Source organism: Geotrypetes seraphini, chromosome 11, assembly GCF_902459505.1.
Source record: "Geotrypetes seraphini chromosome 11, aGeoSer1.1, whole genome shotgun sequence".
Lineage (NCBI taxonomy): Eukaryota > Metazoa > Chordata > Amphibia > Gymnophiona > Dermophiidae > Geotrypetes > Geotrypetes seraphini.
In genome coordinates, this window is record NC_047094.1 from 47,402,990 (window position 1) to 47,416,346 (window position 13,357).

Genomic DNA, 13,357 nt, shown 5'->3' on the forward strand with positions numbered 1-13,357 from the left:
AAAGAACATTAAGGGGCCGATTTTCAGTCCATGGCAGTAAATAGCTGGTAAGTCACTTCTCCAGCTTCAGGCTGAACTATCCCCAGATATTAAGAGGTGTATGTGAGGCTCCCAGCACTGAATAACCCGGAAGTTAACTGGTCACCAGCTGATAATCAAAGCGGTGCCTGGCAGTGGTGTAGTAAGGGGGGCCAGTCCACCCCGGGTGCCATCTTAGTGGGGGGGGGGGGGTGCCGGCACCCATCCTCCTTTCCACCTCGCTCTTTCCCTGCCCTGTAAACTTCCCTTCCTACATACCTCTAACATTTCTGGTGAGAGCAACAACCCCAACTTGCTGCTCACATCAGCGCCAGCTCTTCCCCTGACGTCACTTCCTGGACCCGCGCCTAGGAAGTGATGTCAGAGGAAGAGCCGGAAATGTTAGAGGTATTGGGGGAAGGGAGGGGGCCAGGGAAGGAGTAGATGGGGTGGGGGGGCGCCTCTCACCATCGTTACACTACTGGCGCCTGGTTAATTCACTGCATAAAGTTAGGAGAGCTGTTTTGCTGTCCTAACTTTATGTGGTTACTTAACTGGTTAGTGGACTGAAAATCATCGCTAACCAGCTAAGTGGCCACTCCACTCTAATTCTGCTCATCCCTAAATGATCCAGTTATGGGATGGCTAGTTAGAAGATATATGCAGTGCAAATAACTGGTTAAGCATGCTTAGCATTGCTTTTTAATCTTTTTGAATACTGACCCCAAAATCATCACATATCACTGCAAAAATCTAGTAACACGGCAGAGTAAAAATACAGCTGGATCACAGGTGTAGAAAGTTGCGTGGGGACAGAAATCAAGCAATGTGCGGTGGCGGCAAAAAGGGCGAACAGAATGCTAGGAATGATAAAGAAGGGAATCACAAACAGATCGGAGAAGGTTATCATGCCGCTGTACCGGGTCATGGTGCGCCCTCACCTGGATCACTGCGTCCAGAACTGGTCGCCGTACATGAAAAAGGACACGATACTACTCGAAAGGGTCCATAGAAGAGCGACTAGGATGGTTAAGGGGTTGGAGAAACTGCCGTACGGCGAAAGATTAGAGAAACTGGGCCTCTTCTCCCTCGAACAGAGGAGATTGAGAGGGGATATGATTGAAACATTCAAGGTACTGAAGGGAATAGACTTGGTAGATAAGAACAGGTTGTTCACCCTCTCCAAGGTAGGGAGAATGAGACACTCTCTAAAGTTAAAAGGGGATAGATTCCAGACGAACATAGGGAAGTTCTTCTTCACCCAGAGAGTGGTAGAAAACTGGAACAATCTTCCGGAGTCTGTCATAGGGGAAAACACCCTCCAGGGATTCAAGACAAAGTTAGACAAGTTCCTGCTGAACAAGGACACACGCTGATACGTCTAGTCTCGGCTATGGTGCTGGTCTTAGACCAGAGGGCCGCCACTTGAGCGGACTACTGGACATGATGGACCACTAGTCTGACCCAGCAGCGGCAATTTTTATGTTCTTATGTAAGCCTGTCCCCACTGAACTCAAACCCGTCCCCGTCCATCCCTATAAACTTCAGAAGTAGTTATTTCATTTAATTATGCCACTGAATTAAAGGCTCTGGTAGAGCCTTTGCTTAAAAATAAGCAAAGACACAATTAATTTAGAATTATTAATTGGGAAGAATATATACTTTGTAAATGGGTCTCTGCCAGAGCCTCTAATGTAAATATAAATGCTCTAGCTGATGAAGACTCCCAAGCTATGTCAGTTTAGTGCTTCCTCTGAAGGTGACCAAGGGTCCCTTTTGCCAAGCTTGGCAGGCAGCAGTAGTATCCCTGAGTCACAGATGCTGGCACCTGAGTGGCTCAGGGATGCTGCCAGTGACTGCTGCACTTGGTGGAGAGGAGTTCTGGCCGGCTTTGGAGGAGGTCCTCAGCTGGCGGTCCTTGGGGATCTCCACCAGCCACAGCAAGAGTCAGCAAGTACTTCAACAGTGTAGAAATAAAACCAGAAATGCATTTCCTTTTCTTTTGAACACAATAAAAAGGCATCTGCTATATACATTTCCCAAAGCTAACATATTTCAGTCAATAAATTCCTTTATACCTTTGTTGTCTAGAGATTTATTTTTTCCATCAAGTTGGTCCCAGTTTCTCTTTTTTTCCGCCTTCCTGTCTTCTGCAAATTCTTCTGTTGCTGTCCATTGGTTCCTCTTACCATGGTCCAGCATTTCTCCCTCTCTCTCTTCTCTTTCTCCCATTGTACAGCATTCTCACTCCCTTCTGTCCTGGATCAATCTCCCTCTTTTTCCCTTCCCCACTCCTAAACAGCATTTCTTCCTAAGTTTCCAAGTTTATTTATAGTTTGATATACTGACCATCTACATGTATCTGTTTAGTTTACAATGCTAAAAATTTAGATAATAAAATGTAAAAGTAAAAATTAAAATGGTTGGGATGACAAGGACATTTACACAAATAGATACGCAACAAGTCTCCCTCTCTCTCTCTCACTGTCCACCATCTCTTTATCTCTCATTCCTTCCCTTGCTGCAAAAGGAGTGGGGAAAGAGAAAGAGAGAGGAATCCAAGGTGCATCTCTCCCACCCCCTCTACTGCCACATCCAATATTTCTCCTTTTCTCATCCCCCGGATCATGTGCAGCATCTTTCACCCATGCCCAACATTTCTCCTTCTATCACCCCTCCCCAGCACCATGCCACATCTCTCCCTCCATTTCCTCCACCATTTTGTCCAACATTCCTCCCTCTTACATACTTTTCAATCTGTCCCACTGTTCCCTCTCCACCACCATATCCAACATTTCCCCTTTCATCTTTCTCTTCCCCATGCATCTATACTTCACTCCTCTCCCTCCCTATGCCCAAATATTCTCCTCTTTCTTCCATTCCACGTGTGCACCATCTCTTTTTCACTCTCACTCACACACTCATGCCCAACAATTCTCCCTTTCTATTTCCACCCCCACCTCAACATCTTTCCCTCCCTCCACCCTATGTCCTAAGTTCGTGCCCCTTTCCCCTCCCCCTCCATTCCTTCTGTGTCCCAATTTTTGCCCCCTCCCTCCTTCCAGCCTTTGCCCCAAGTTTGTGCCCCTTCCATGTCTCAATGCGCACCCTCCTCTATCCCAAGTTCATGTCCCCTCTCTCCCTTCCTTGGTCCAGTGTGCATGTGTGCATTTTGTGTCCCAACTACTTCGGTGCACCCCTTCCGCAAAACTATACTGAAGCCGTTCAGGTCAGCCGCCTCCTTCCTGCCTTCTAGCCACACTTCTTTGCAGGGCCACAGGTCCTGCATGCTACACATGGCTAACCAGGAAGCCTTCTCTCTGACGTCAGAGGGAAGCCATACAGATTAGCTACTAACGGCGTGCATGCTACTTGGTGGAGGGGCGAATGCAGCTGTAGGGCAGGAAAAGGGGTATACCGACAATTGTGTGCAGGACAATGGCGTGCCAACAATCTCGTACCGGACATTTACGCAACAGCACCCGACCACTACACTGAAAACATTCAGGTGCTATCTAGTGTTATGGTAAGGCTTACATGATGATTATGGGAACCCTTTACAAGTTCCCATAATCATCATGTAAACTTTACCCTAACACTAGATAGCAACTGAATGTTTTAAGTATAGTTTAAGTATAGTAGGGGGGGTTCCCCCCTCAAAAAAGAGGGTTACTTTGTGCACACTGGTGCAAATGTCCAACGTCCGACTGTCAGCACACCATTGTCCTGCGTGCATTTGATGGATCACCAGAAAAGGAGGTGCCTCCAATCCCACAGGATCTCCGTGACCCTAGGGGGGTCCCCATGGGATCCCCACAACCCTTGGTGGGGTCTTCACGGGATCCCCATGGCTTCCGCGGAATTCCTATCATCCCCGTTCCTGTGCAGCTTTCTAGTTTGGTGTGGCCATAAGACTGGCAGCATCCTCTGTTGCCATCCCCCTCCCACCACCCCGCCAGCCAAATATTGTGGGTTCTAATGCTGAATTGGGCCCTATTAATGTGACTTCAAATGTGATTTCCTTACATTATGCCCCCCTCTCCTCCATTGGAAACAGGCAATCTATACCTGTGAATATATCCAGTTCTTCCTGCCCATTCTGACAAGGATATATCCCATTTTAACGTAATATGGGAAAAAAATTTCTGCAATCCTGTATATATGTATATATATATATATATATATATAACCTCTCAGTCCCAGAACACAATACCAATATTAAATATTATTTTTTCACTAAGAGTGATTTTGTGTAGTACTCTGAAAATGGCTACCAAGTAGCGCTATTGTGCTAGTTTCACATGCAAAAGAGGTGATGGAGACAAAGACTGTCTGAATTCAAGAAAGTGTAGGACAGGTAAGCAGGATCTCTTAGGGAGAGGAGGAGATAGTATATGCCGTGGTTGGGCCATTTGGCTTTTTTCTGCTATCATATGTCTATGTCCTGTACTTAAATCTTTTCGGTATCAACCTACCCTGACTAATGAGTGGTGTTTGGAGACATTAGCCATAACCAAGGCTTCCAGCCTGAGGAACTCTCTTTCTCGTAAAACTTACAGCAAGATGGGTCTGTCAGTAAATATTCATTATCTTTTATGTGATAAGAGTGACATCTACTGTATTTTACCACCAGTAAAAAGTGGTGATGGTAGAGGGAGGAAGGGTCTGCAAGATGCAAGGGAAGAAGGATTAGCCTCCTAACAAATAGAAGTACCTGGAGCTTCCGCTAGTTACCTGGTATTTGGCCTCAGAGGCTTCACAATCACAGCAGCAGCAGCAGCAACAGCGAATAAGAACCAGGATAATCAACAGCAGGATAACCCCTGAGTGAAGAACAAACACATTCTGTTTTCACCAAAATACCACTGCTGGAAGCAATATTTTCTTGCCTTTTCCACAGCTGCTTCAAAAACAGCCAAAATATCCTTATTTGTAGTGCAGTGATTAATGTCTAGTGTCCAACTTTACTTAATATGCAGCATATTCTAATTAAAATCATAGGGAGTTCATTATTTTTTAAGCGGGGCTCATTATGTTAAAAAAAACCCCAAAACTTCAGTGTGAGAGTCAGGGCTGTTGCTAGACAAAGTAGCCATCAACCTGGGCAAAGAGTGGTTCTTCTTCAATGAGACAGTGGCCTGGGGACTGCTGAGGAAGCGTGACTTATGCAACTAAAACAAAGCGTGTTCTCTACCTCTCCTCTTTGTCTTTTAGCCTGTCTCCCTTATTCTCTCCTCTTTGGCCCATCTCCAGGCCACTTATTCTCTCGCAGCCCATCTCCTCCAACATGCCTTTCACTCAGTTCATTTCCCCCAGCACTCTCGCCCCAATGCTTCTCCAGCTCCTCTCCCCATACGTTTTCTTTCCCAATACACCCTCGCTCCCATTCCAATCTGAACCACCATCCATCTCTCCCCACTCATCCCCTCCAAACTGGCTCTTCTCCCAGTTTGCTAATCTCTATCCTTCACTTCTCTGGAGGCTTTAAGCTATTCTCTCTCTTTCATCGCTGCGTGCAGTGTCTAAACTCTTGTATTTTCAATCTCGCTAGAATACAATAGGAATATGGGCATCACATAGCTCAAACTAATTGAAAGCCAAGTGGTATCAGAAGAAAACAGAACAACTGTTTCAGAGAAGGTGGGGCATACATTTAGGGAAGAAGGTAAAGGAAATTCACTTAAGGTCCTAGACATATCTGAAGTGGGGAAGGAGGGCAGTGCCCCTCCAAGTGTTGCGGGTCCTAATGCCAAAATTTGTTTTCCTCTCCCCAGTGCCATTATGATTCCCTTACTTCCCTCCCCCCTCAAAGCATTTTCCATCAGCTGTAAGCAGGCAAGCTACGCCAATGCTTACAGCTGATGGAAAATGCCACTGCACTGGTCTAACAATGAAGAACACTGTTGCTCTGCATTTAAAGTGGCATCAATCAACTATAAATCTGTACATTTAGGAGTAGACACAAAAAAGATTGTCAAACATTTGGCAAGAAGTGTCAATTCTATAAAAAGCAGTTTCACACAGAACTGCTGTTATAGAATACAGTACTCCCCCATAATTTGCAGGGGTTCCAGTCAGGGCCATAGGTGTAAAAAGGTTGAAGAACACTGTTCTATAACATGTACATGTAAAGTCTGGGTATGTCCCTAACCAGGAAGTGGCCTAAAAGAGAGATATAAGCATAGGTCCAAGATGGTAAAAGGGAGGGAACTCCTCTTGTATGAGGAAAGACTAAAACGGTTAGGGCTCTTCAGCTTGGAAAAGCGACAGCTGAGGGGAGATATGATTGAAGTCTACAAAATCCTGAGTGGAGTAGAACGGATACAAGTGGATCGATTTTTCACTCCGTCAAAAATTACAAAGACTAGGGGACACTTGATGAAGTTACAAGGAAATACTCTTAAAACCAATAGGAGGAAATATTTTTTTCACTCAGAAAATAGTTAAGCTCTGGAACGCATTGCCAGAGGACGTGGTAAGAGCGGATAGCTTAGCTGGTTTTATGAAAGGTTCTGGAGGAAAAGTCCATAGTCTGTTATTGAGAACGACATGGGGGAAGCCACTGCTTGCCCTGTATTAGTGCTCCGCTCCTTTCCAGCCGACTCGGATTTTCACAGCTTCCAGTATGGGTTCCTGAAGAAGGGCTTGTCTCCGAAACCAGGCTGGTTGAACCTGGTGTTCTGTTGCGTTTCATTTTTGTGCTTCAGATATGTTTATCACATTCAGTTAAGTTTGGTTTTCATTTTTGGTTCTAAGTTTTGCTGGGGAGCTGGCTGGATTGGTTCTGTTAGGGGCCGCTTAGAGGTTTCCATTTGTCTTTCACCCTAATTTATAGTTTGATTTGAGTTGTGAGCGTTTCCACTTCATTTAATTATTGCACACATTGGGGGCCCAGTGATGGTGTGCGGGTAGGGGTTCATGACCTCTGCCTGTTTGTGAAGCGTTGGAGCTTGTCTCTCGTTGCTGCTCGTTCATACTGAGGGCTCCCTATATATACAAAATATTTTGCTGTTTAGTGTGGTAGGGTATTACAATTCCTCTGAGCGACCCCCCTCTCTTGAACCTTTGACTATTCTGCCTTTTTGTAGTATCATGCCCTGTATTAGTAGCATGAAATATTGCTACACTTTGGGTTTTGGCCAGGTACTAGTGACCTGGATTGGCCACCGTGAGAACGGAATACTGGGCTTGATGGACCTTTGGTCTGACCCAGTAAGGCTATTCTTATGTTCTTATGTGTTATTTCTATACTGATTTATTGTTCTTTCAATAAACAGACTTGACATAAAATGCCTTTTTATCAATGTATCACTGCTGAGTATGAAAACATAAAAATCATAGCTATAATACAAAGATATTTGCTCCATTAAGCAAAAATAATAGCATATTTTAAGAAAAACTGAGTTTTATATAAACAGTGGCTTTGAGCGACCCCAGAATGGCCTTAAATTTTTATTATTATTATTTTCTGATCAAGCACAATCAAATTCATGGGGAAAACTTCAATTTGCACCATTTTTCCAGACAACCCCTAATGTTCATGTCATATAAACAGCTCAGATCGCTAGGGATACTTACCCTCAAATACACCAAAGATTCTGTCACCCACAGCAAGACAAAAGGCATTCCCCACTGAGCAGGTTGTGATACAAGGAATAGCAATGCAATGGATTTATGCTTGTTCAAAGTGAACCCCGAGTAGAACCCAAATTCCGCTACTGCATCTTGTAGGTACATGAAGGACCTCTTTGGATCTGAGTATCAGCAGGAGATTGTCTGCAGTCTTCTGTGATAAGCAAATTAATGGAAACACTTTTAAAACAGAGAATGGTGACGTTTCTGGAATCCTGTGGATTACAGGACCAGAGGCAACATGGATTCACTAGAGGTAGGCTTTCTCAGACAAATCTGATCAATGCCTTTGACTGGATGACCAGAGAATTGGATAGAGGATGTGCGCTAGATGTGGTGTATTTAGATTTTGGCAAAGCCTTTGACAGTGTTCCACACAGACATCTAATAAATAAACGGAGTGCTCTCGGGATGGGTCCCAAAGTGACAGGTCAAGAACTGGTTGAGTGGAAGGCGACAGAGGGCAGTGATCAATTTTTTTTACATTTTTATAACCGGGTTGTCGAGTAAGATTTGCCTCTTTGCGGATGATACCAAGATCTGCAATAGAGTAGACACGCTGGATGGTTTGAATAACATTAAGAAAGACCTGTTGAAGCTTAAAGAATGGTCTGAAATTTGGCAGCTAAAATTTAATGCTAATAAATGCAAAGGTCATGCATTTGGGCTGCAAAAACCAGAGGGAATGGTACAGTTTAGGGGGTGAAGAACTTATGTGCATGACAGAAGAGCAGGACTTGGATGTGATTGTATGTGATGATCTTAAGGTGGCCAAACAGGTTGAAAAGGTGGCAGCAAAAGCTAGAAAGATAGGATACATGGAAAGGGTACATAGAAAGAGGTATGGCCAGTAGGAAAAAGGAGGTATTGATGCCTCTGTATAAGACTTTGGTGAGACCTCATTTAGAATATTATGTACAATTCTGGAGGCCGCACCTTCAAAAAGATATAAAAAGGATGGAGTCGGTCCAGAGGAAGGCTACTAAAATGATGTGTGGTTTTCATGGTAAGGTGTATGGGGACAGAGTTAAAGATATCAATCTGTATACTCTGGAGGAAAGGCGAGAGAGGGGAGATAGGATAGACATTTAAATGCCTACATAATGTAAATGTGCATGAGTTGAGTCTCTTTCATTTGAAAGGAAACTCTGCAATGAGAGGGTATAGGAAGAAGTTAAGAGGTGATAGGCTCCGGAGTAATCTGAGGAAATACTTTTTCACAGAAAGTGTGGTATATGTGTGGAACAGTCTCCTGGAAGAGGTGGTGTAAACAGAGACTGTGTCTGATTTCAAGAGGGCCTGGGATAGGCACGTGGGATCTCTCGGAGAAAGAAAGAGATAATGGTGGGCCATTTTGCCTTTAACTACCATCATGTTTCTATGTTTCTAGTTGTGTGCAGAGGTAAGTTGCTCTGCCAAGGACTAAAAATGCGGTTCCAAGGCTTCCATAACAGCTATTATTATCTCATCCTTCAGCAGAAGATGTTGCACCACAAGTTCTGCTGGCCTCAGCTCCACCATCTTGTTCTCAATGGGTTTTGCCAGCTTTATCCCATTTTTATAAGTGACTGGTCATCCCATTTGAGGTCTTTATAACAAATCTGTCCATATAGGTTTTCAGCGCAATAGTGCGGTAAGATTTTTTCCCTTAGACTTTGTAAAGAAGCAGATTTGATGCAATTTTTTTTTTTTGGGGGGGGGGCACTCTGAGCAGCTCCAGGCAGACATGTCCTGCTCTGCTCACAGCATCATGTGGTCTCCTGTGATACATTTTTTCAGATGCATTTGTATTTCACACCCCTCAAGAGACTTGACCCCTGATGCAGGCCTATTATTGCTGAAACACAGTTGTGTCGGGCTCCTTTGTGCTACTCCATGTTGGAGTCAATACATTGGACTTTGGGCTCCTTTTACGAAGCCGCATCAGCGGCTTTATCGCACGCAACTTTTTAGCGCGTACGAACCCCCCGCGCTAGCTGAAAAACTACCACCTGCTCAAGAGGAGACGACAGTGGCTAGTGCAGCCGGCAAATTAGCACGCGTTAAACCGCTAACGCAGCTTCGTAAGAGGAGCCCTTTGTTTCTGCAACTGTTGAGTCCATTGCCTCACTGCATTTGTTTCCCTGTAGCTTCCCTCATGGGGCTTTTAGCCTTTTTTCCCCCCATCTCCAGTAGCTTATACCTGTTCTTACAGTTCTTTATTGAAGGATTTTTTGAGAGTTAGCTCATCAGGCATCTGCACACCATGAGCTCATCACATGATCCCCTGCATTTTATTTTTGATTATTACAGTCCTAGCATATCAAATTGGGACTGTTTATCTTTATTATTGCTTGCAAATGCAAATTGCCAGAAACTAATTAATTCGCATAAACAAAGTAGAAAAAAAAACCCCTCAAAACCAGCCAGTAAAGATGAAAATGACAGCCTTAATATAATAAAGTTTTTCTTCTGTTTTAATACTTGTGGGAAATAGCTTTTTAATAAACAGGCCCAAAGATCTCAAGTTATCAAAAGCTCTCACAATATGCAAAGGCAAATGCGTGGTGATATTTGTTAGTTCTCAGGGGTTTCGCTGCCATTGATGGCGTGACCCCTGGCATTGTTCAGCCCCCATCCTATGTCAGAGATGAGCTGCTCTCAGCTGCAAGGGAGGGCAGGCTGTCACTTTACATGGAAACCTACTGTAGAAAGATAAGCTGGTTCTGAGAATAAGAATCTTGGGAGCTCTTTTACTAAGCTGTGTTAATTTTTTTTTTTGCAATTGTTTATTTATGACAAGAAAAAACAGCACAGCAAAACATCAGGAAAATCCAACAACAGTACAGGCAGGCAATCTGCAGAACAACAAAACCCCTGATGTCACCCCCCCCCCCCTCCCAACCCCCCCAACTCCTCCCCCCCCCCCCCCCCCCGTGACAGCAAACAGCATCCTGCACCTCCCGGACTGGATCTTTGGGGGTTTGTATTATTGGGGTTCTGTGTTCTTTTGTCCCCTTCTTTTCTTCTTTTCCTCTCCTTGGGGTGCTACCGTGCCTACTGGTGGTGCTCTAGTGTTAATTTTTTTTGAGGGGGCATATCAAGGAGTGGTGAGGGGACATTCTTGGGCTAATCAGTTAGCACAGCTACATTATTATATGTTTACTAGTAAGCACAGGCAGTAGCATAGTAAGTGGGGACGGTCCACCCCAGGCATCGCCTTGGTGATGAGGGCACATGCACCCGTCCTCCTCTCTGCCCCCCACTAAACATACCATTATAACATTCCTGGCACGAGCAGTAACCCACCAAGCTGCTGTTGCACCAGCATTGTCTCTTCCTCCGACGTCACTTCCTGGATCCGTGCCTAGGACGTGATGTCAGAGGAAGAGCCGACGCTGGCAAGACAGCAGCTTGGGGGTTGCTGCTCATGCCAGGAACATTACAAAGGCACGGGGGAAAGGGAAATAGCATGTGTACGGCAGGAGGGAGCAGGAAAGGAGCATGTGGAGGTTGGGGGCAGGAAGGAGTGCCACCGGGTGAGAGACCCCGGGCGACTCTCACCCTTGCTACGCCACTGAGCATAGGAATACTGGGCAAGTCCTTTAGGGTCAGAATGGGGATGGGGGGCAAACAGGGCACTTGCCCTGGGCCCCACAGGCCAGGATGTCTCTTCCTTCTCCCCCACCTGGTTCTGAAGCCCCCCTCATCTGTGAAAGTGCAAGGAGATCACCGGCACAGAAGCAATTCTCTAGCATTGCCTGCAGCCTCCTTGGTGCTGTTCTTCTGCCTCGGTCCGCTCCCTCTCATGTAACTTCCTGTTTCCCCTTGGGCAGACTGCGGCAGTGGAACAGCACCAAGGAGGCCGCAGGCAGCGCTAGAGAATCACTGCCACGCCAGTAACCTCCTTGCATTTTTACAAGTTAGATGGGCTTCATAACCAGGTGGGAAGAAGGGAAGGACATCCCAGCCCATGGGGCCCCCTGGAGCAGCTGATTTTATAAATGAAGAGAGGGATGCTGCCTTGGGCCCTAGCATGTCCAACATCAGCCCTAGAGACCTCACCACCAATTAAATATATTAGGATTTATTTACCTGGTGGCAAATGCTCATGTGGTAACATTTTCTAATGATAACGTTAGCACATGGCCATTAGTACAAAAACATCATTTTAGTTGTGGTAAAAATGGCCTTAGCTCATGCAAGGTTGTACTAAGGCCTTTTTTTGCCGCAGTTTAGAAAAAGGATCTCTTAATACAGTGGGTTCCACTTCTGGGTTGCAGTCAATTTAATGCAGATCTTTGTTTTATCTGATGTGTAGTTGAATTATCCTTTGCTTATTTCATGTTACATGATCAGTATCAATGCCCATTTTATACTTGTCTCTTCAGCACGGTCACCGCAAATGGAACTCCTCCCAGAGCAGATTTCCTATTAGACACAATCCCCCACATTCTCTATATAGTGCTCAAAATTGAAAGCAGAAATTTGGGCACGCATTCAATTTCTGTGCGCAATTTAATAACGAACCACTTAGTGTCAATAACTGGGGACCAATAATCAATTATCAGCACTAATTATCAACAATTAGAATTTACACATGCATCAGGCTAGGTGTATTCTATAAAGAATACACAAGTAAATTCTAGTGTGTAGATCTGAAAAGTCGCATGAACATGGGAGCGGCAAGGGCAGGTCATGGAAATTCCAAGAATTTACATACACTATTACAGGATACGCCTGATTTACTTCTAATTTAGGTGCAGGAAAAGAGACGGCTGAGAGCAGATATGATTGAAGTCTACAAAATCCTGAGTGGAGTAGAACGGCTACAAGTGGATCAATTTTTCGCTCCGTCAAAAATTACAAAGACTAGGGGACCCTCGATGAAGATACACGAAAATACTTTTAAAACCAATAGGAGGAAATTTTTTTCACTCAGAGAATAGTTAAGCTCTGGAACGTGTTGCCAGAGGATCTGGTAAGAGCGGATAGCGTAGATGGTTTTAAGAACGGTTTGGACAAGTTCCTGGAGGAAAAGTCCATAGTCTGTTATTGAGAAAGACAAGTGGGAATCCACTGCTTGCCCTGTATTGGTAGCATGGAATATTGCTACACCTTGGGTTTTGGCTAGGTACTAGTGACCTGGATTGGCCACCGTGAGAATGGGCTACTGGGCTTGATGGGCTATTGGTCTGACCCAGTAAGGCTATTCTTATGTTCTTAAAACCCAGTTTTAGTTAGTGTACATCCTCACATCTAAACTTTAGGCATGGATCCCAGCGCTAGGCATATTCTATAAATGGTGCTCAACCCTGAGTGTTCTTTATAGAATAGCACTTGGGCCCATATTCAATAAACAGTGCAGCTTTTTTGGGCATCCAAGTGAAAAATGTTGTTTAAACTACATTTTTATCTGATTTTCAAGGTGCCTATCAGTACCTAAAAAACCCAGCATGGGAATCGCACCTCAATGTGCTGAAAATGTAGGCCTTGAAAACCTTTGCTGGGAGGTGTAATTCTGCAAACCAGGGCTGCCCAAGTCCGGTCCTTGAGATCTACTGGCAGGCCAGGTTTTCAGGATATCCACAATGAATATGCATGAGAGAGGTTTGCCTGCATTGCCTTCTTGATATGCAAATCTCTCTCATGTGTGTTCATTGTGGATATCCTGAAAACCTGGCCTGCCAGTAGGTCTCGAGGACCGGATTTGGGCAGCCCTGCTGTC

At 44.8% G+C, this 13,357-nt stretch overlaps 1 protein-coding gene across 1 annotated transcript in view; it reads right to left on the bottom strand.

The window, feature by feature from the left end:
* Positions 1–13,357, bottom strand: part of SMIM22 (small integral membrane protein 22) — a 31,616-nt gene that overhangs the window by 5,858 nt on the left and 12,401 nt on the right. Inside the window, exon 3 of the mRNA XM_033914706.1 lies at positions 4,753–4,841. Coding sequence (XP_033770597.1) covers positions 4,753–4,841 — 89 coding nt within the window. The remainder of the gene's footprint in view (positions 1–4,752; positions 4,842–13,357) is intronic.